The 23,787-nt window shown below is 37.6% G+C and overlaps 2 protein-coding genes across 5 annotated transcripts in view; both read left to right on the top strand.

Moving 5' to 3' along the window:
- The window catches only part of LOC110828488 (uncharacterized), a 727,302-nt gene extending 706,650 nt beyond the window's left edge, over positions 1-20,652 (top strand). The window contains exon 12 of the mRNA XM_087346539.1: positions 20,521-20,652. Coding sequence (XP_087202665.1) covers positions 20,521-20,528 — 8 coding nt within the window. The 3' untranslated portion in view covers positions 20,529-20,652. The remainder of the gene's footprint in view (positions 1-20,520) is intronic.
- Positions 20,653-22,922: 2,270 nt separating this feature from the next.
- LOC110828487 (uncharacterized) overlaps positions 22,923-23,787 on the top strand; it is a 226,568-nt gene continuing 225,703 nt past the window's right edge. Inside the window, exon 1 of one of the 4 annotated variants that reach the window (XM_087346542.1) lies at positions 22,923-23,417. In XM_087346542.1, the coding sequence (XP_087202668.1) occupies positions 23,335-23,417 (83 nt within the window). In that variant the 5' untranslated portion in view covers positions 22,923-23,334. The remainder of the gene's footprint in view (positions 23,418-23,787) is intronic. The other 3 variants (XM_087346543.1, XM_087346540.1, XM_087346541.1) reach the window with 3 other exon arrangements.

The raw sequence follows: 23,787 nt of genomic DNA on the forward strand, positions 1-23,787 counted from the left end.
AGACACAAAATACTTTTCTTTCAAATATGGCTGTCTATTGGGTTGTTGCGCCGTGTAGTCTGGATCACCCTGATGATGAAGGCAGCAAGGACCTCTGAAACGTCGGTAAACTTCTACCAGACCTCGCGGCGCAACAACTCAGAAGACAGCCATCTTCAGACTCGCCGCCGTGAATACTTCAAATTCTATACGTTTCTTTCAATTTGTTATCCGTGAGATGTTAATTAAAACGTGTTTGCGTAGAACGCTAGATCAGTTGTTCCCTTTTGAAAAGTTCTGAACTTCTGGGTTTACGTCTTATTTTCTTCTACAGATTTCTTGACACTTCTGCCCTACTTGAATGTATCTTCTTTTTAATTGTATTTCATATTTTTTTTTATAATCCTAGGTATTCCACAGACAACCGAAATTATGTTCGCTTACCGCACTTTTGAAATCTCTGCTTTAAAGTCAATGTCCATATTTTACTTCGAGTGGATAACACTTCCATGTCACATTTCGGATGACGCTGGTTCTATTTCTGAGAAGAAAATCGGCTACTATGCCTGCCGTTTCTTTTGATTTCCACGAATCCATCCAAATAAATATCCAATAGTATCTTCTCCTAAAATAGGCACAGTTTCTTCTTTATGAAGGTTTCCAATTCATATTTGACAGCCATTTTACATTCGCGTCACGAAGAGTCAATTGCCCCCCCCCCCCCAGATGATATATGATTGATAGGAAAGGAAAGCTGAAGGACTCGGAGTAAATCCTGTCCCAGTGCAATTTTGTCCGCCAAAAATTCCACATGGACCAGAGAGCAAACCGGACCACTGCGGTGACTAACCGCCTGAGCTATAACGCAGCCACTATATATAGAACATAGTAATAAGGAATGGGACTGTTGCACTTTAAAATGTGGAGCAACGTTAATTTAATACTTTGTTCTAAAATATTCGAAACGAGAGACATTTTTAACTATAAAGCAGGCTTTCACATTTATTTCAAGGTCTCGGAGGATTCTTAGAGGTTACTTAGCTTTATACTAGTAGGAAGATGATCATGAATACTGAGGAGAAACTTTCTGATTGTGGACCATTTAGATGTTCTGTCGCGTAATTTGTTTGAACAATTGAAGAAAGACTAACCAAATCCTGAGCTACAGTTGTTGGTAACCCGACAGAGATACGAACTGGAGCCCTTCCAGATACGTTTATAGAGTCTGTATCTCAGCATATATATTTAGCATGGACTGGACAGTCTCGAATACGAAGTTGCAAGATAAAGATTTGTAAAACGATGAGTGCTAGTTTCGTAATAATACTGCTTTGTTTACTTTTAGCGATGTTTTGTATGCACCGAGCTAAAGAGATTGTATTACGTCAGAACGTAATACTTTGTTAATATGAGTTCGTTAGAAATAAACTGCTTACAGGAAGAATGTTGTATTACGGTTGATGACTTAATAATATAGAACAATGTTCTAGCACACAGCTCTGTAATAAACCTTATGAGCTTTGTTATACAAAACAAAAGCTTCTTCATGCAACACAAATTTGTTTGGGGAACTCATACAACGAAATCTTCAATTTTGGCCAGTAAAATGTCTGTTATTAAATTCATATGATGAGCTTGTTTAGCCAGTTAGTCGGCCAGCGAGCCACCACAGCCTGGCTGCAGGCTGGACAACGACATTTTTAATACCAGCAGAAACAGGTAGACCTACTTTCCTATTTGTCACCATTTAGGCTCTGCTTTCTACATAGACTGCTCACCAACGGATATTGGGAATAAGGAAAATTAAGCGAGAAACTGAGAACTTACCTACATTTAGTGCAATACTTGAAGAATCATCTACATGACCCATGTAAGTCTTTTTGGCATGTGCGGTCGGAGGCTTTTCTCCGTATTTTGCTGTTTAGATGGAAGCAGTATTGTCCTCCGAAACATTTGCAGCTATCTACAAAACTACCTGGCGTTACAATCGAGAAAAGTAACATCGACAAGTCTTGTAGCCTTGCGTTTACTGCAGTCACGGAAACGTATATATGGGTAATTTATAATTTTATTACTTTATCAAAGATTTTAATATCGGATTCTTTATAACATTCTTGACCATAAATCAAAAGAAAATATTGCTTGTGGGTGTTCATGTTGGAGGTCTCTGAGTGACTTGGAGAGGAAGTAAACCATTGTGCCCGCTGACAAGCGGCTGCTATGTGTCACCTTTGGCATTGCCGAAGGGTGTGAGTACGAGGCATCTGGCTTTCCAGTCACCCCTAAGTAACACATAACAGAAATATATTTATGAAAATGGTAAAGCAGTGTAGGCGTACATTTTATCGGGAATGTCTGGTATGCTTAAGAGGTGAAAGTAAGTGTTCGTCTTAAATCTGCCACACATAGCAAGGAGCAGTGTGCTCAAGGAGGGATACACTGGAAAAGTCGTCCTTTCGTTTGAAGCTTGACGCACGTAAAGAGACAAACATACACTCCACAGCTCAAAAGAAGTAGACAGAATTTGGGGCGAGAACATTGCAGGGTAGGGCATTGAAAAATTGTACGAGGTGCGATCGGAAAGTTTCAAGACTGTGTCAATAGAGGGCGAACCGGATGTAGTACGAGCTTCTGCCGCTAGGGGATACGGCCTACATTCATAGTGAATCAGTGTGCCAGCCGGCATCATCGAATTACCATTTGTTTCTTAGTTACGGGCGTTTTGGTAGTGCACTACACCGACCCTCCTGCGATTTCGGAATGGCGTGTGCATCAAATTTTGCCAAAGACTCGCCAAAACGGCTACGGAAACCTATGAAATGCTAAAGCAAGCATTTGGGGAGTCCGCAATGGGTCGTGCACAAACGTTTGTGTGGCATTCACGTTTTAAAAATGGCCGAACCTCTGTCGATGATGACGAGCGTTCTGGACGACCATCTTCGAGCACAACGCCCGAAAATGTTACGAAGATTCGGCAGGCCATTCACGAAGATCGACGTCGTACCATCAACGACTTGTGCGACATTGTTGGGATAGGCTATGGGACCTGTCAGCTGATTCTAAAGGAAGAACTCCACATGCGACGCATCATGACAACGCGCCAGCGCACACCGCCCTCAAAGTTCGGCAGTTTTTGGCCTCAAACACCATGGCCGTCATCCCGCACCCTCTTTATTCGCCGTGTGACTTCTTCCTCTTCCCAAAGATGAAAATTCAGCTAAAGGGAAGGAGATTTGAGACGATAGAAGAGATTCAGGCAGAATCGCAGATGGTGCTTGACAGGCTGACAAAGAAAGATTTCCAGGGATGCTTCCAGGCTTGGCAGCGGCGCTGGGATCGTTGTGTTCACTCCCAGGGGAACTACTTCGAGGGTGATGGATGAATTTAATACCTGAGATAAGTGTACGGGTTTTTATAGGCGCAGTCTGGAAACCTTTCGATCGCACCTCGTATAATGACAAGTCTTTAAAAACAATACAAGTTTTATTTCGGTCATTGAAATTTTTATAACAACATGATGTCAATCCCGAAAAACATTTACCCTTATTAACGATAACTTACAAATTATTTAAACTTTTCAGAGCTAAAGTGGTGTATGTTAAATTATTTTAATGTTGTATAATATAAGGTGTGGGGTAATTCGGTGTGCTTTTTACAAAATTCTATTAGCTGTAGTACAAATATAGTTTCATTAATTTTTCCTGAATAAATTTAAAAACGCACATAAAACACGCCTTATATACCTTTGTTGCCTTGTGTCACTTGGCTCTGATCAGTTCATTTGTAAGTTTAGAAGTTAATTTTGTGTGACGTCATGTTTTAACACGTTAAAGCCTCTACTAGTGATATACAGCTAATAATTATTGAACCTGCAAGACCTAACTTTTGAAAACTGGATAAGTAAATACAGTTTGCGTCCTTCCTGAACTCTTTCGATAGAAAACTCTTTTATCTGTGTCTGATCTTTGCAGTCGTTAATCACTAAATCCACCTGATGTCTTCTAGGTGGCAGTGTATCGGCAAAAAGCCAAATATTTGCCACTCGCTCATGCGCACTCCGTGATTTTGGTACTGCGCAATCAGCGCACAGTACCTTGCTAAATTTCACCAACTGTACATTCCTACACATTCCAATTATTCTTTCTCACAAGAAACTTAAATTTACGTAATATTAAAGTACTTGTTACAGAAAATGGGCTTGAATCTTAACTATATGTACGCGACTCAGGATAGACCCCAACAAGAGATCTCTTAAGGGACTTTTTAAAAGCTATGCGACCCTTAGCTTCTCAAAAGGAACTTTGATACATATTGCTATAAAAAAATTGTTACTAATAACACTAACATAACTGTAGGTGTGAACTGTAATTAAGAATAACAACAACTTTAGTCTAATTCTCATTAGCCATTCCACTGCGAAGAAATAGTCGTAAGAATTCGGGTTCACATGATGTCAAGTCTTTTCAAAATATCTTAGGGAAACCAACTGTGACGTAAGCGTTATATTTTGCTTACTCCGTCAGATTTGTTACGCTTCCTATGAAACATCAAAAGCCGTGAAAGTATTCTTCTAGTGAATTGAAGATTTAACCGCAGAATCCTTGCTACTGTGTACTGAAGACCCATTCATGTCTTATATAGGATTCCTTTCATTCAGGTATGTCACGTTGAGGAGGGTCGAGGTTTCCATGACCAATGAGGCATTTCCTTCCAGTAGATTCTATGATGTTCTGAACGTATCCCTCTTAAGCTAAAGAATGCTTAACTAACGGTAAAGTTGTCTCCAATGATGAAACTTGAGCCGAAACTGTTATAAACGATGCAGAGCATCGTGTGAGTAACAACGTAGGCTAGTAAACACGTTTCCAGTTTCAGATATCGAAGTCGATTCAATAAGTAGTCCTTGCAAGAACAAGTGGTGCCTGCTGTCCTTCAGATGTTTCAGTCTGTGCTTATAGCAGTGGTCCAAAAGTCTTCCACCTTCCGGCCAAGAATAGTTTAAGATTTGAGATTTTCACAGCTGTGAGTGAAGATTTCTGTCTTCTGGGTTGTTGCGCCGTGTAGTCTGGTAGATGTTTACCGACGTTTCAGAGGTCATGCTGCCTCCGTCATCAGGGCCTCTAAAACGTTGGAAGATATCTACCAGACTACACGGCGCAACAACCCAGAAGACAGAAATCTTCAAACCCCTCCTGGCACTGCAAACTAATAGCCTTTAACATTATTTATTCTTAAATTACACATTACCGTAGTACACCGATATGCTTTAATACACAATTATGGTAGAAATTGGCACTGGAATTCTTAAAGAACACGTACAGGGGCCCCGAAAAGATGTATACTGACATATGTAGCAGTTGTGTGTACATAATTTTGGGACATCCTGTGAAAAAGAGGCCTGCACGGTTGTGGATGTGGAACGACGATGTGGCGGACACAGATGTTGTGGTCCTCAGAATATTAGGTTCAGGGACTAAAAGTTTTTAAAGAAAGACTCATCTAGACGCAGTTACGATTCGGCCGGCAATGAGGATGAAGAATGTATCTTGATCGTTGTGGACTTACATAGAAAGCAGTGCTAATTTATCATCGTTCGCTGTTAAATTGCTCTTGGACAGCTTAACAGTTCATGACAGTGGCAAGTCTCCTTGCTTGGAGCTCACTCGTAAGGGTCCCAGAGCGAGTTTCAGAAGTGCTGGTCCATCGCTGTAGTTTCGAGATGTAGCCAGTGCAGTATTCCACGATGCTCACACAACTGAGTGATTTTACCAACCAAAAGCCTGTCTTGCATTTGGGACGTTTCTAGTTCGAATAGCTCCTCGGTTGCGTATGTGTACTTTGCACAAGTATACCAGACAAAACAGTAATAGCAATATTGTTTCTGTCCGTCCACTTGTTTTATTGTCGATAAAACGTGACAGGTTTCTATTAATTTAGTATTCTGGGGTTATATTGAGATTTATCCGCTTAATTCAGTGTAGTTTCCTACTAATCATTTAAATGAAGCCCAAACCGTATTAAAAATGCTCATTGTAAGTAAATCGCACAAAATAGTCCCTGGGTCACATTAAGATCTGCAGCCTTTTATTTCACAAATCCACCCTTCCGTCGGTGTATTTAATTTCCTAGATAAGTGAATGAATTTTGATTAAATTTGGTGTTGACATACACAGTAAACATTTCTGGTGAGTTTAATTTTGTTTCCTGTCGGCTCAACTGATTTCTTCTTCTTAATACTCTTACGGATTAGGAACGTGTGACCTGTTTGAATTCAGAATTATTCTAAAATTGCGAATCACTTTATAAATTTGGTAGGACTGACTACTTGTACGAGTGACCAGCCTGTAGCAAGGTCTCTACCTACACAGGAGAAAGAACACAACACAGAAAAAAGGGGACAAATATCCATGCCTTGTATCCTAGTCCACAGTTAACATTATTTGTACGTCACATTACCTACAAAATAGACACTTGAATCAGTTCGATTTAGAGAAGAAACGAAAGTGTACTTAACGGAATACTGGGAAACTGTTTTGTTCCTAAATCATTTACTGTGCTGCCTTGCAAAAGTGCGCCATTCTTTATGCTACTTATATTTTTCCACATCAAAGTATCACCAACAGTATAGAGAAAACTATTTTATATAAGTTATTGAATTCCAGAATTTATAATAACCGCAAATAGATTCTGTTTTAAAAAAGATGTGTATGTATCATATAAGACCCATATAACGTTTTTGTTATTAACAGAAGTACTTAATTTTGAAGCTGGACGTGAGACTTATTAGACACGGTATCAATATTTTTTACCCAGAACAGATAAATAATAGGTCTGACTTGCAGAGAATAGACCTTGAAGCAGTGAACACAAACAATATTGGAATATTTAAATATTTTTGATGATGAATTGCCCCTGCTTCCAAACTGAAAGTAAATGCAAACGAATTCAGCGCGAAATAAATCAAGCGGTTCTAGTCTCAGCAGTTCTTATGAAGTAAAACATATTTATTCTTGCTTACGTCATACATTTTTTCAAGCAATTCCGTAATTAGATTCGACTGCTGTGCTACAAATGCCAAAAATAAATGGCCATAGCTTTATTTGTTTAAAGTCATTTATCAAAGCTAATAACTTTATATTCGTAGGCAATCCCAGACATCATCTCCCATGACAAATGAAAAATTATTTACAAATAGCCAAAGTAGTCACGTTTTTAGACGGCTTTTATATAAATAATCTGTCATGAGATAATTAAATGGATATAAGAATGGGTATGATAATTATATGTTTAATACATTTCTGATTAGTGGTATCAATATTCCTAGCCTGTGGAGATTTTCGCTTGTATTCACAACCCGAGGACGCATCATTAAAAGACTCTTAACAAGATGTTAGCACCATTTGTAATCCGTAATATGAATTTATTTAGAATGAGCATTTATTATTCATGAATCAGCACTAATATCCCTGCTACTTTAATTTGGTTGACACAAAGATCGTTTCTATGATTATAAGTTAAAGTTTGCAACACGCTCCGGCACCTTTACTTCAGAAATAGAAAGTCCCGTTATCCGTGGGATTGTAATTTGCGCTGTTCCCAAAACCCATCTGAATTCAGGGGAAACGAGTCCCTCCTCGTGTCGGTTAGAACGTCACTCTACCGCCATTTTTGGTCCTTCATCAAGTATTTCGTCAATGCCATTCATAGTGCATGCTAAATACGTATAGTCAGGCTGACATAACCGTTTCCAATCTTCACGGCTGAAGATGAAGGTAATATGTTCCTCCGAAACGTTGGCATACGGCCAAAATACTACATTGCGCAAGACCACAGAAGAGCTCCATGTTTATTTATTTCTTATTTGCGGTTTATTTAAATACGGTGTCTGTATTTCAGACTGTGAAGTAAATTTCTATGACATATTCGACTTGAGAAGTCACGTGCTCTACTACTAGCCGACCGGAAAACATCGCGCTGGTCTTAATCTGATCTAAACTTTACAAGAATACTTTATAACACGGGAAGTTATAAATAGTCTGTAATATCAAAACAAATAAATGAATAAAGATGCTAAAAAGAGCGTAACAGTGAAAGAAACAAAGATGTGTAAAATACTTTTGTACTAAAGACCAAATTTCTTTATTCGGGAATAAGAGGTCACGCATGCGCACATTACTTTCCAACCAGATCGACCACGTCACAAATATTTACTTAACTCTCAAGTACATTAGATAAAAAGGATCGGATAATAATATGGTATGGATCTGGAAGGAAAAAGCCGTTATCTAATTTCTGGAACTACCGCGGCATTTGTCAGGAGGAACTGAGGAAAACTACATATACCCCCAGTCAATGTAGCAGGTGACCGTGATGAAATTTTAACTAGGGATATCCGTACTGCAAAGAGTGAGTGCTAACCATTCGGGTTCGACGTTTGGTTATGTTTTTATTAAGGACGTGTGAGAATATGAGTCTGATATACACGTGCAAACAAACAAAAGACTTAATAGACATTTAATTTATTCATTGCAGTATAGTTTATTTTCAGAGAAACTCAAGATAGTGAAGGGGTCTTGTGGACAGATTTATTACATAATTGTTGAATTCCATCTACCTAATTTGAAGAACTGCATGCTACTATATTTTCTGACAAGTTCAGATTTAATAATGTCTTTGAAGTTTTAGAACTTTAAAACTTCTGTTAGCGGGGGTCCTTGCGTTCACAAAACACAACATCTAAAATCTGAAGACTGAATGTTAAACTTGGCAGTATGGAAGACATAGACCTAAATAAGCTAGAATACGTGTGAAATTCGAATACTATAATCGAATTCTACGTTTCTACCTACTGAGAAGGTTATTACTGTCTCGTTCCGTGCTATTATAAATACACATAAACTACAGCAATAAAAACAATAACAATATCTTTTTCTCTTGGGTCAGTATATTCTCTTTATTGAAATACGAATACGAAATGACTCAGATGGACCACAGCTTCTTAGCAACGCCCTCTTCAGTCGTATGGAGGCGAATAACTTGAGAGTTGTAGAGTAAATTTCAGTGCATATAAATGTATAGAAATCCACTATAAGGTTGAGATTATAAAATGTCACTTATATGCAGTGAACCTACCACATTTATATTAATTATACAACTATAAATATAAAGTCTTTACTGCTGAAAAATTTAAATTTATTTGCTGTAGGTTATTTATTACACCTGTTTCTTGTAACATTTCAGCTGTTTGAAAAGGCGTATCGTATAAAAGATTCCATGCTGTTAGGTTGTAGTGTTGTACGTGATGTTTTGATGACTTCCAACAGGATCTGCTATAATTGTTAATATTTTATCGTGGCGATGCCATGCAGCAAATAGGAGACTGTAAGTCGTAAACTAAGTGCTCTAGGCACCTTGTTAAAATGTTCTAATAATTCGCCAATCTTCCTCAACGAGTTTTAGAATTAAGGCTTGTCACCATTTAAAATAGTTTACTTCCTGATCGCAGTGACAGTAATAAAATACGAAACACAAAAACAAAACAAAATATTACGTTGTTGGAGATTGAACCTTAAAGGTAATGTGTAGAGCTATCAGTTAATTACATTTTAGTGTCTCTGACTACTAAGTGCCAACAAGTTAGAAATTGTACAGCATAATAATTGTATTTGAAGACAGAAATCTTCGTACTCACTGCTGTGAAAACCTCAAATCTTACAATTGTATTTGACCTTTGACCATTGTGAATGACACGAGAATTAAATGAGCTAAATTATGCAGACTGCTATATTACGTGTGACTCACGGTTTTTCGAATTGCTTCTGTAAGCAAAGGCTAACAGACTTGGTGATCTTCGCCGTGAGCAATACTAAACTTAAGTGAAGAATCTGTCAACATAAATTCTGCTTGACTCCTGAAGGAATCTGTTGTTTGCTGAGGCTTTTGCTACCTCTTCCACAGTTGCATTTGTTTCAATATTGACATCGCCACAAAGCAAAGATGAGCTCGCAGTGTTGTGAAGTGTATGTTCAGTTAGAGCGATGATTCACAGGTGCTCGTGTGAAGGTGTTAAAAGTCTAAAAAGTCTAACCCATACATTTTTTAATGATAATTTACTATACACGCAGATCTAGTCTTAGACAGAAGTTTGGCATTATGATTACACATACAGATGAAAATTCACATATCGGTATTCAAATATGAGTTCTGCAATGCCAAAAATCAAAATCTTACTCCAGGTAAGAATAATAACGTGTTAAGTAAGAACTTAAATTTTACTTTTATTGGTAACAATAGACTACCGAACATTGAAATCCACGTTCAAACGTAGCATTTTGGAGAAATTTATAAAACATATTTTTTTTACAAATTTTATCAGGCCCACAGGTTTATTGTAACAATTATTACTTTCTTCTGGGTTGTGTGCTATTTGTAATTGTAGGTAAATTTCACGCGGTGTTATAACCCAGAAGACCAACATCGACGAGTCAAAGACTGGATTGTTTATTGTCAAAATTTAAATGGCAGCAAGAGACCTACTTTACGTTTCCAGAAGGCTCGAATGCATAAAGAAAGACACTTCTTGGGAGACCAAAGCATAGATGTCATTAGAACGTGTCTTGTATAGTGCGAGAGTGTGGACTGAATTTGCTATTGGCGGGCTGTTGTAAACAAGGTAATAAACATTCAGTTTCCATAGGATACGAGGAATTCCTTCACCAGCTGGGAGATTTTTGGCTACTCTGAGGACTCTGTTCCGTGGAGTTTGTTAATTTGCCAAACTTGAAACACTAATGACGAATTTAAATAATATATCAACAGATTTGTTTTGGTTAAGGCAAAAATAATAGTGATTCAGTAAAAATTGATGCTTAATCAAATACTTCGTTTCATGGAATGGCAATTGTGTTATGTTTGGCGTTGTGAAGGAATTAAAATATTTCTAGTCTTTCCGCCGTTGTCTTTTTTTGTCACTCCGCTGTCCTGGTATCAGTTATATATTTCCTGGTGTAGAAAGGGCCTTGTGATTTCAAAAGTAATTTTTAATATTATCTGTTGGACCTACTTACATCACAGATCTTCTGTGTAAAAGACGTAATGTGATTTGGTAAGAAATTTTTGTAATATTAACTCGTCATTTAAATTGACTAACTTACTTTCGTATGTGAATTAATTTGAAGGTCCTCCTTTACTTATAAATAGGCTGTTATTTCAAAGGATTTATATTGACGTAGGCCTACTAAAGTGTTGCATACAGTTAAGTACTAGGCCCTACTGAATTTTTCGTAGATGATAAACCAACTATATATATATATATATATATATATATATATATATATATATATATATAGACGTACGCATTCTTTATAAACACATAAATGTAATTAATTTAGCGTTCTCGGTTCCGTTCTAAAAACGGTTTTATAAACCTGCTACTTTTCAGACAGGTAAAACCCTAATTTAAGAGAGGGCATTTTAATTTCTGATTTGTAACTAATATTTATTCGTGGACTCTGTGGACTGTAATCTATTTCAGGTCTCTCCTCCGGTCATAGGGTAAATTTTGTTACATAAAGCGAACGAAAACAGCAAGCTTACTTGCCACTACATGCTGCATTAATGGCAGTGAATATAATGAATCACTCCCTACTGTATAGCATGCATGAAGAATTGAGTATTTCATTATAAGGGATAGTGGCAGCTAATCCCTATCGGGAAACTCCACCTTACATTTATGCATTTACATTTCGTAATCTTCTGCTACAAATAAAAAGATTACCAGCAACAAGCCAGATTTACTTTTGTGGCACTTCTGAGATTTAACAGTGATAGTAATGGCCTAACTATTCTCAGTCTTTTGACATTTTAGGTTCCCACGGCAACGACCATAAATTTGGATGTCTTCTGTTGATATCACTCAACCAGGCATAATAATTTGTTACGTTCTGTAACCGTGGATTCTTGACCGAGTATGACAAGCTGTTTTAAAAAATCGAGTAACTTCAATTTGAATTTTATGTAATGTAAGGGTTATATTATACCGACACAAACCAAAATTAAAATTGCTATGAAATCTTAGCGTAGATTCCAATTATAAAATTTTTACATATATCATGTGGTTACGAACTTACAGATAAATGGACAGATAAGATCGTCCCAAGATGCTTTTTATACCAACATGAAAATGATAAGCACTGTGCGTTCCAGTATAAGAACTGGTAATGACAAAAGTATGAACAAATCCGTAATAATAATTACTCATAAGTGAAAGAACGGTGTGTTTCATAAACAGCGCAGTCATGAATCAAACTTAAGCATTTTGGACTTGCCCGATATGAATGCAGGAGTTTCGAACTCTTCCGCCTGAGTTCGTGCTAGCGATGAAAACATGCTGTATAATGTAATATAAAAAGTGGATTTGTTCTGGTTATATATTTCTTAAATTTATGTTAATTATTTCAATGACAGTACTGCACCTAAAATGGAGGATGCATTTGGTAAGTGCAATGCCTAGGCCTAAAGTATGACCTCAAGATACATCAACTCATGTCTGCCCAATTAGATGTTTTTATATACACTGAGGTGCAGTGGCAATACGAATTAGGAAAAAACGTCAGAAAATCTGTCTTCTGATATTGACTCAAACTCACAGTGTCAGAAAAAGAATCTACTCTTGTCAAACAGGAAGCAAAAAATAAAGACCAGGTGAAAATATTTTGACTGCATTGGTAGACGTTTGTGTCGCATGACACTCCTGTGAATCTTCCCCCTTCGTGTCCCACTTGTAACCACTTTGTACCAGAGGAGTTTTAAAACAAGACGCGGTTAAGTGGTTTGCAGAGGCAGTTTGTCTTGGTGCTACTGGGATGTCCAGACTCGTTGTCATCATCCGAAAATGTCATCATCCTTGTTTATCGCCTGGTGGTTGCTACTTGGGGCAGTTCTGTTGACTTTTCACTTCTTGTGTCAAGCACCCATCCGTCCCCCTTGCTTCCATGTCTTCTGATGACCGTCTTTAATGCACATGTAGACAAACCGCTGTAAACCTCATTTCATGTGTCGTGGTGTTGGGAGCCATACTGTGTGGAGGTAGTCGTGTTGCATAAAAGTTACACACCTTGTGGACAGCGTTGTCTTTTCGTATTGAAACTGTCGTCATTTTAACTGACAGCAGTGATTAATTGTAAATAATATCAAATAAAAGTGTCTCATCGAATCCACTAGATAGATGAGAAATTCATTTAAAATTTTTGTTGGAAAACTCGAATTTGGGAGACCTATAGGTAGACAGAAATATAATATTACAATTAAAGGTTTGAACTGAATTGAACTTATTTAGTGTGATGTCCAGTGACATACTCTTGTAAACACGGCTGTGAAATTCATGTATGAAGATTTCCGTCTTCTGGGTTGGTTAACATCGACCAGACTACACAGCGCAACAACCCAGAAGACGGAAATCTTCATACTCATCGCCCTGATGATGGAGGCAGTATGACCTCTGAAACGTTGGTTAACATCAACCAGACTACACAGCGCAACAACCCAGAAGACGGAAATCTTCATACTCACCGCTGTGAGAACCTCAAGTCTTACAAATTCATGTATGTTTAAAATGTGGTGAATTTCTTGACCAACGGATTTTCTATCGTCTTCTTAAGATTTAGGCTAATAGGGAATCATTAAACTTGAGGTATTTGGTGAGAAAAGATTTCTGATTATTTCAAGCTGCTGAACTAATCCTCGCCATTCACCTTAGCATCTTAAACAAGGAGGGAATTTGTGTTGATGTTCATACAGCCTACATCGTATTTTGGAGGTTCTCGGTTTGATTCTCCTTATGTAAACCATGTCTTCTGAGCCCGGTTCATAGCGATTTTCCTCAGTTCCCACAGGCTAATCTTAGGTTATTACTAACAAATACCTTTCCACATTCTTCCCAGTTCGTCATTTAACTTTGAATCTTCTGTTCAACGCTATATAATCTAAGTACTTAAAAATCGTTCTTAAATAAACAGAGTTTTCATTATTGAAACATGGAACGTAATCAGTTAGTTGAAGAGTAGAACTGGGGTCGCAGTATTACACGTAATTGAGTGTACAGCTCAGAGGTTGTGGACATAACGTCCGGACTTGCGGTCACAAAAACCAAAAGGCATAACTCATTTGTAAGTTGGCGCCAGATGCCAATGGATGTAAACAACGGAGTGAATAGTATAGAATACTTTTTTTTACTTTATTTACACTCACAAGACAGGATTTGGTCTATGGAACAAGGAAACACGACATATAAAAGTCACCTGAACAAATTAACAGTATTTGCAGACTGCACGGGATGAGACAGTGTGTGGTTTGGTCATGGTTTCAGGTATCTCCCGCTGTCAAACGTGGGAGTAGTGAGTGTTTTGTCTACTTTTATTCTTGTCACCGTTTAATCTTCCCTATAGTTTAGCTACTGCAAGACACAGTTCTACTCGTAGAATGCAGCAAACAGGCAGTCCGAATGCGTAAATCATCAGCGAAGAAATTAATCATGAAAAACTGTTCAGCTCTGCTGTCACAGATTGGGTCAGATGACAGAACTGCTTAGACTTGTAAATAAATATAATTGCTTACACAGATACACAGACTAACGAACCTTAATAGGTTAAATAGGTAAGGCTAGATGGTGTGTAGTGAGTTTGTCTGGCGCAGGCGCAGTAATGAAGATCCAAGTTACATAAAAAGTGTGAAATTTTTGACCAGCTGAGCGACCGTTAGTTTGTCAAGAAAAACTCTACTACGATATTTTTTCTACAATATTTACAATAAGCAAGATTTGGAGACTGATGTATATTTTAATTATAATATACGCCGTTTAGACTTATAGGTAGACACCAACGTTTCGGAGGAACATGATTTCTCCATCTTCAGAGCTGAAGACGGTATGTTTCCATTAAATGTTTGTATCTTCCTACAAGTCTACATGATATTACAAATATTAAAAATCTGCAGTTATTTATTTGTAGTGTTCTGTCTGACGACAGGTCCATATGAACAGGATCCTTCCATCCTTTTCTCGGACTGGGACCTGTTCATATACGTTCTTGGCAGATGATCCAGAAGTGGTTTGCCATTGCCTTCTTCTGTGTGTGAATGGAGTAATTGTTGGGATGCCACGGAGAAACCGGGGAAGCCCCCGGAGGAAAACTCCTTGTTTCCTAGACCACGGCCTTGCCCAACACAAGTTATAAATTTGAGCACCACCGGGAATTGAACCCGGGACCCCAGGCTTACAAGGCTAGACCACCGTGGCGGTGAGTTAATAAATTATCTTATATTTTTCTCTCTTTTAAATAAGTAAGAAAATGTCTCTAAAAATGACGCATTTTAACCAAAAAAGCAAATGATGTAGGCATTAATATCCTATCCGCGGCCGAATATTAAAGCTTTTGTTAAATCTTCTCCAGGCTTATCAGAGGATGTGTCGTAGTTGATAAGCGAAACTTTAAAGGAATCTGACACCAATTTAAAATCAAAATGGCGATTGTTATACGATTACTGTTTTAAGCGTTTTCATTATACGCTGCGATTCGCTCCTCAATACTGAAATAAAACCGCGGATATGCTAAAACACTGATTGCAAAACCGCTTATAACGAGGGTCACGTGTATATTAAAATAAAATAAAAGTTCTTGTTTATTTGTGTTCACTTATGCTTTAATGTGTGTCCGCATAACAACGATTCTTTGCATTCCACAGTTTAAAGAAAGATTAATAAATAATCACGCCCGTGTATAACCGCAGTTGAGACCTTACGTGTATGAAATAGACCCGAAGGCCCGATCCGTGAAGATGACATTAATCAAGTTATCAGCTGAATAGTCTCATGTTGGTTTTGTAATTAATGTGGTAGAGGATATTAAGTAGTCTTCATTCTCAGCGTTTTATGGCATGCATATATAATTAATTTTAGTATGTATAATCATTTTCTGAGAATCTTAGAATTCTCCATTGTATGGGCAATGTAGTGTAGTGATGAATAATCTGTTCTCTACGCTGGCATTTATGGTACTGTCGTGGCTTCGTATATTTCGTTGTTTCATCTCAATCAAACCTCACGTCTTAACTAACATTCTGTTATTCCATTTTGTTGTTGCTGGAAAATATCACCGTACAGATATGTTGGAGTCACATTGACAAAGAAGTGTGTGCAGTTAATAAAGAAATGTAGGAAAAGCCAGCTTTGTTTTCGGCCAGACTTCAGACGAGCTGTCCGATAAGAAAATTCAACACAGCGTGTGTTTGTAACACAACGGGTTTCCCATGGAGTCAGAATTCTGTTTCACTTTATATATTGCCACCGCAACTTTTATCAGCAGAAAGACGTTGATTAAGTTAAGCAGAAGCACCACAAGTCTTCGTTCTATTGTTATGTACAGGATACAGCTCGGTGTCCAGATGAGCAAGGTCACTGAGTCACTCAGCAAACTTTCCATCGCTGTTTCAGACTTTCTTGCAGTAGCTTAGCCATAGCAATTACTCAGAACGCGCCCATGCCGATAAGATCATCCTAAGGAACATGTCCTGAATTTCATGGCAATTCGTCATATCCGGATTGAACGAAAATTTAGGCTCTTTATTTGTCGTCTTACAGCCCAAGATGAGTTGACTCGGAGTTGGAAGACCTGTGTCCGATTCTCGTCAGGGTCTAGGGTCCACAACCTTATGTAAACAGATGGGGTGGATAATTCGCCTCTAGCCACACCACCTGATTGACAGGAACTTGAGCGTATATAAAGTGTGTATGAGTTTTGCCAAAGACGCTTATAATTAATTTATGGAAAGGATTGGTTCATTTATAAAATGTATAGCAAACGTAATACAGCAGTCTTTATAATCCTCTTACCAATTTACAACAGAGAATGGTTATTAAATAATGGTACCATTTCGTTTGAATGCGCACCAGGTTGACAAACGCCCGTCCAGGAGCAAGGTGATTGTCCTTTCTCTTCATTTCACACGACTTTAATACCCAGGAGATAAACGTTTACATCCCAACAGCCTCGAGATTCTCAAAGCTCGTGCAGTGTAATATTGTTCTATTACAAGATTTGTACCAGCAGTAAATGAACAACTCTGAAACCTTAACTGTAATAACACGACTATTTAAAATAATTTTCGCAAGGAATTTTAATTATAAGAGTTCCTGTCAGGTTTTAGGCAATCTCATGAAAACAGGAACCGTCATTAAATGTAATTATATGTGTGTAAATAATACCTGAAGAAAACAACTGGTAATTCCAATGTGTATTGCTTTTAAGATGCTGTTAACTTCTTTACCAATAGCATAATACGTGACCCTTATCACTTCCACAATTACTGATGAAGCTAAAGATACAGGTAATTGAGAGCAATCAGTGTAAGCAATTTAACCTTTTAAAATGTCGTTATTGTTGTATTTCAAATTTATTAACTGAAAACACAATTCCTTATGTTTTTTTGTTTTTGTTTTTTTTACTTCTGTGTTGTTAAGGAAAATAATTCAACGTAATTTTGAAGGAAGCGTAGTAAACAAAATTTCAGTTCGTTTACTAACTTTTGATTCTAAGAACAACACAAAATGGCAGTTTTCAAGCCCAGCGCAAGTGAGGTAGTTACATTGAAAAAATAATTCGTAAGAAATTATTAACCGCTTCAACGCGGATACTTAAAACTTTCGTGCAGTTAATTATAAACAAAAATTTATGCACACGTAATATTACAAAAAAAAGTTGAAGTAGTATTGAGACAGGACCCATCTCATATCTGCATGCTTAAAGTTCTGTAATAGGCCTGTACGATATTTTAAAATGTAATGTACTAATATGTATTCTCATGTTGCTCAACCGTTTCCAAGCGGCGACATACTAAAATGTAATTTGATACCTCATGATACAATATCGTACGTTATTGTACACCTGTATGTAGACACTATGTATGCACACATTTATAAATTATTTTACTATTGTTGTTGACGATTTGTCAATATTGTCATTTGTATAATTCTCATACATTCCTATGTAAACTAGTTAGAACACACAGTAGTGTATAATTAACCATATTTCCGTTAATTATCAGACTTCATGCTCGAAAAATAATATCTGAGTATAAGAATTTGCATTCATGTATTATGTTTTTTTTAGTTTTGTGCGTGGTTATTTATTGATACAAATACGTACTAGTAGTACTAGTAGACATTTTATGATTAAACATGGTTATTATAAAAGTCGTAGTATGTAGCAAACAGACATATAAATAAATATAAAAAACCGTCGAGAAATTTTTTTAAAAACAAGATTGGAATACATTGGCATTCCATTGTGGTCGTTGCCTGTAGGGACTGAGGAAAACCATAAAAGCCATGAGACAGGATACCTGGTTCACAGTCCAAAATGTTTACTCGAAATTTCCCAGATACAAAGCAGGAATGCTAACCACTCATTTCCGGCATTCCGCATGTAAATGTAAAGAGGAAATCTAGTAAGTGTATATTTTCTGTATCTTTGTGTTTTCTAACCTGATTTGTATTCACTTCGTGATTCAGTGGGCAGGATTTAACGTAACTTACAAGCATCCTTGTTTGGTACTTAACCTCTCCAAAAGAATAAAGAAATTTATATTTAGAATTTTAATACGGATACTCTAGTCCTCTCACACAATAATTGGCACCGACTTTCACATATTCAAGGTGGTAACACGGCCACACTGTAAATCGTCATTCCAATAAGGCTGGTGTAGAGTGAAGTAGGTGGTGTAGTTGAGTGGGGAGGGGGAAACAATTACTTTAGTGGCTCTAAAACAAAGGAGCTACTAGAACCCACCCAACAAAGCAATCAGCTAGCTGTACACTACCCTAATTCCGACATGGGAACTAGTTAGGGATAAGAAGAAGAAAAAGGAATACAAAGTAGTTGCTAACGAGAACAATAAAGTATTCTCTGAAAGGCGTTGGGGGATGGGGGTGTCTGAATAGTCAAACATTTCTTCAAGACTTATGACTTCGGCGATTACTGGCTACTACCTACGTGCACTTGACGTTGAAATGGTGTACGTCACCGGTCCAATCCTGATATTCTTAATTCGTGTGCCTTTCTACACATTAAAAAATAATGTTAGGAAAAATCATCTAATAGCAGCTGACATATTTTTCATGTTTTGTTACAGGTATTAAATACTGTGTGTTTATAAAACAGATTTATATTATCAATGAGTTATTTATTAATGTTTACTTTTTTACTTATTAATTATTTTGTAATAAATTAATTTTTTATAATTTTGTATATTTATATATTCAGTTTTTTGTTTGTTTGTATTTGTATTGTAAGGTTCGTATTTTGTTAGTGCTTGGCTGTTATTGGCGTTTAGGCTGTTGTCGAGCACTTTAATAAATGAATTGAATTTAATTTATCTCGCAGAAATTATGTTTTACTAGTTTTAAAACATTTATAATATCATTAACTTTCCTGTGAATTTCAATGCACAATACTCGCGTCTATACAAATGGCAATCGTAAAAATGTGTTCTACGTATATTCTTCTTTCCTTCCACTCATCTTACACACGCACAAACAGTACTGTAACACGTGATTCTGTATTCCATAAGACAATGAAAGGTTTTTATGTACTGCTACGTGGTAAGGATAAAGCATTGGGTTATGGGCAAGCAGGGTGTGCCCGTATGTCAACTGGGTGGTATCCGAAGACTGATTTCGTTCTCCCCCGCATCTCCGCCCATCAATCTCACGGATTGATCAGTACTTTGCGCTCTCCTGCATCGCTTAGGTCATATGACAATGATCTGTTTCGTTTTCCTTGTAGACGTACGAGGTAGGTTTGTCTGCGTCTCTTCGCTTACGTGTTGGGGAAAATGTCCATCGGCTTGGGCCAGACAAATTCATCTTGAGTAAACCCATACACAGTGACTCAGCTTTTATACGGATTGACCAACTCTGACCATGAAACAAAGGCCTTCTTGAGTAGCTTTCGGCTACTCAACTGATCAGGAAATTACCTGCCTTGTTTGAAACACGAAGGTTTATTAGTATTGTCATGTAATAAACAACTATTCTCAGGTCATTATATTGAGCTAAATGAACCCAGTTAATGTCCTCATACTCCACTTCGTTAAGGTCAATTTTAACGTCCATCCATATAGTATGTGTAGTTTTTCCAAGCGGGCATTTACCCTCTGTTAATCAGATATTTAACATACTCAGAAATGAAGGCACCTATATGAGAGATGTGGACTACAGAATTCGGTGTCATTCAGACACAAGAATCAGCATAAGAGAACACAAATTAAATGTCGCCATTAATATTATTGAAACAAACTAGGAATTAATATTGATGCTGGTCCTAAACCTGTTTGAGCTCTGACACATTCGATTGGATACTCCCATCATGTTTCGCCCACAGATCGTCATCGCTTTAGATACTGATCACGTCTGTGTTTGATTCATTTAGGTATGTCGTCTTATTTGCAAAACGTAGGAACTCACCCATTGGCATATTTTGACGCTTGCAGGTTCTTGATGTGTCAACAGCCTCACTCATGGCTGTGAAACGCCATCGAATTAAAGATGAAATGCTGTTCTTAGTTGTCTTACGTGACAACAGATACAGAAAAGCTACACTAACAAAGAAACTTCCATGACAGGTATGAATTTGAAATGTTTTGTGTTATCTTTATATTTATATATTACGAGTATACGTAATCAGATAGTTAATGAATAATGTACCGAATTCTTTCATACAAGCTTAAATTAGTATTAGGTTATCGAACAATTAATTCTCTTTCAACTGCAGAGTAAAATTGCATGATGATCATAAATATTTATTGAGTACGTCACATTTGGAAGGCTGTTTGTTTACTTCAGGGTACTTTCCCGTTCATAGCATAGAAAAAAATAAGTAGAACCAGGAAGAAATTTTATCCAACATAACCTTTAAAATCGGCCCAACATGACAGGTATTCAAATCTATTAAAGGCCTATTGCCCCAGTCCTTTTTATATACGAGTAATGCGCCGTACAGGGGGTGGGCTTTCTTGAGGAGCTGATAGTCGTTCAGCAGGCCAAGAGGTTTCCAGCTTTTGTGAATGTTTCACTTTCATTTCTATGTTTATAAAACTTGTTACTGGGTCCTATACTGAACGAGCTTGATTTAAGTTCACTTCAAACTGTTGCTCTCCCACAGTCCCAAATGAACTCTTGAGGCAGTCCGCCTGAAATGGTGTAAGCATGTTTAATCTCCATCCTGTATGTTACATGTCTTGACTAACTTACACTGCTGTATTAAATCATGGTAATAATAGGCTTATTAGAGCAGAATAATAATTATAAATCTCGTCACTATGTAATTGTATATGTTTCCTTTTTGCCCCTAATATTCTGCTCAGATATCTTAAATCTAAATTATTTCCGTACAATGACAGACCTTGTTTCACGTCCATAAATAACAACTTTAAAATTACAGTAATGTATGTCGTATTTTTTTCGCATTATGAGAATTGCGTGTTCTTCCCAATCTGCTCCATTTCCAAATTCCGCATTATCAGAATTTCAGTTCGTCTGTAATATTTATATTACGCCAGCTGTATATGCAATATCCACTCTACTACTTCCAATTAAGCCATTCCAGCCAATTTCCCCTTACTTCCCCCACCCCGTCCAGGATAACATGAAACGTCAATCTGGATTTTACCCCCCTCTAAAAGAAGGACTCTTAAGTGCGAGATCCACTCCTTCTTCTGATTGCACTTATCCTCCTTACAGACAGACAGACAGACAGACTGACATCCGCTGGCCGGTCATAGGCATGGAAACAAAGCTTATTCAGCTCAGATAAGACTTGATCTCATTGGGATTCTTTGGTCCATAAGAGCGAGTAGTTGCCTTTGGCTATTTGGGTGTTAGATGGACGGGCAACTTCAGAGAGTTGGGGGTTTGGAGAGCAGACGCAAAGTAAGGAAGGTTTATATTATCTGTCTGTCATAGCTAAATCCTGCGTTGTGCACCCTACATCGAAGAGGCCTTGTGATGGGCAAATTCTTCATCAGGTTTTACTAGATGTCGAAATAAGTTACAACAGTGGCAGAAAATTCTCCAGAAAGCTCAGTGTTTATAGTCAGCTATTAAGTAGTGATTGTCATAAGCCTAAATAGGTTCTGTGAACGACAAAACCCAGAAGCACTTGGTATACACACATACGCACATGCAGAGTGCATAGTTACAATTGGTTGGTAAAGAGTTAATGAGTTCTGTGAGCCAGCAACCTGGTATCCACAGGAAATCGGGAATGATTTGCGACGACGAGCCACTTAATTATATCTTCCCCGGTTTGTGTGTTCTTCATGGCATGGCGAGCCGAATTGGGAACCTCGGCGTTAAATGGCTCGTGACGTACATCCGGGACTGGAAGTGGATATAGATGTAGGCAAACAACTTGCCTTGTACGTGACGTTACAGTTCTAGAAAATAACTATTCTACTAGGCATTCAAAAAGCATTTGAACCTAAGAAGTGAACTGTTTGAATAAAAAATAATACTCTTTACCAGTGAAATGAAATCTTGAAACAAAAAACGTTCACATAAACTATGGACTCGACTTCATGACTTTAACTGTTGTCCAGAACTGAAACTTGAAATAAATGTTTCCAGAATGGCATGACTAAGACTTCTACCGCGACCGTATCTGCCCCATTTATTCACCTCGAGACGTACAGAAAACTTACTCGGCGCCACAATCATTAACTACGCAGTATTTATAAAGAGTGATCAACTTCTGTAACCCTGCACATTTTCTCCAAATGTGTTTTGTTCCTATTTTGTGTAGGGGAGATCTGGAAAACTAGAGCCAATGAAGGAACGAAGTCCATCTCATATTAATTGCTTCTTAAAGTAGCATATCTATCAGTATGGCCGACCAAGCAGCCAGAGTAGTCTACTTCAACCTGTTCTCCCTATCATAAAATAGTCACGGCCTAGTAAGCTTCTGTTTCTGGTAAACAACGAGACCATTCTCGCGTTTCTTTGTCTTGTAATCTGACGTGTTCTGTAGCGCATGAATTACGACAAATAAATTCGATCCTACGAAAGACCGGCTACCAGTGTGTTCTTTAAGTGTTTTTCGTGAATTTACTCTGAAAGCAGAATCTAGTGTGATAGTATCTTCTGATTTGCTGAATCATAATGCAGTTACGTTGAAGCTACACGTGGAAGGGAAGTGAATGTCTTTAAGCTGATGTTAAGAATCACAAGATTCAGGCCTGTACCAATGGCGACCCGAGGACCACGTGCGTTGAGTATTTCGTTTTTACTATCTGCCGTGTAAAGTGTAGATGTGTGTCAGCGTAAATTATGCTAGATACATAAATTCAGGTTGTGAATACTGCAATGGAGAGGGACTGGTTGGTGTTATTGGGTAAGAATTGAAGAAATATATTATTCTAGAATCTTTGACTGAGTTATATGTTTGTTAGAACGTGTATATGTATGTACGTACGTCAATACGTACTTACGTTCTTACATATGTTTGTGTGTACGAACATTTGTATTCATAAGTAGGATTTGAGTACGAAGCTGGCTGCCTTATGGATTGTAGCTCTGTGCCTGAGTGAGGCAGCAAGGACCTCTGAAACGCTGGTAAATTTTAACAAGATTGCACGGTGCTAAAGCCCAGCATACAGCCATATTCATTCGTATGCAAGTATGTTACTTTACGTTCTTTGGTTACGACGTGATTTGTAATTGGAATCAATTGTGTTATAAGTTATGTTATGTTTGGTTTTCGG

This window comes from Zootermopsis nevadensis, unplaced genomic scaffold (assembly GCF_977971745.1).
Source record: "Zootermopsis nevadensis isolate Lab colony 2312 unplaced genomic scaffold, Znev_1.0 Znev_ptg000010l, whole genome shotgun sequence".
In the NCBI taxonomy this organism is placed as follows: Eukaryota; Metazoa; Arthropoda; class Insecta; order Blattodea; family Termopsidae; genus Zootermopsis; species Zootermopsis nevadensis.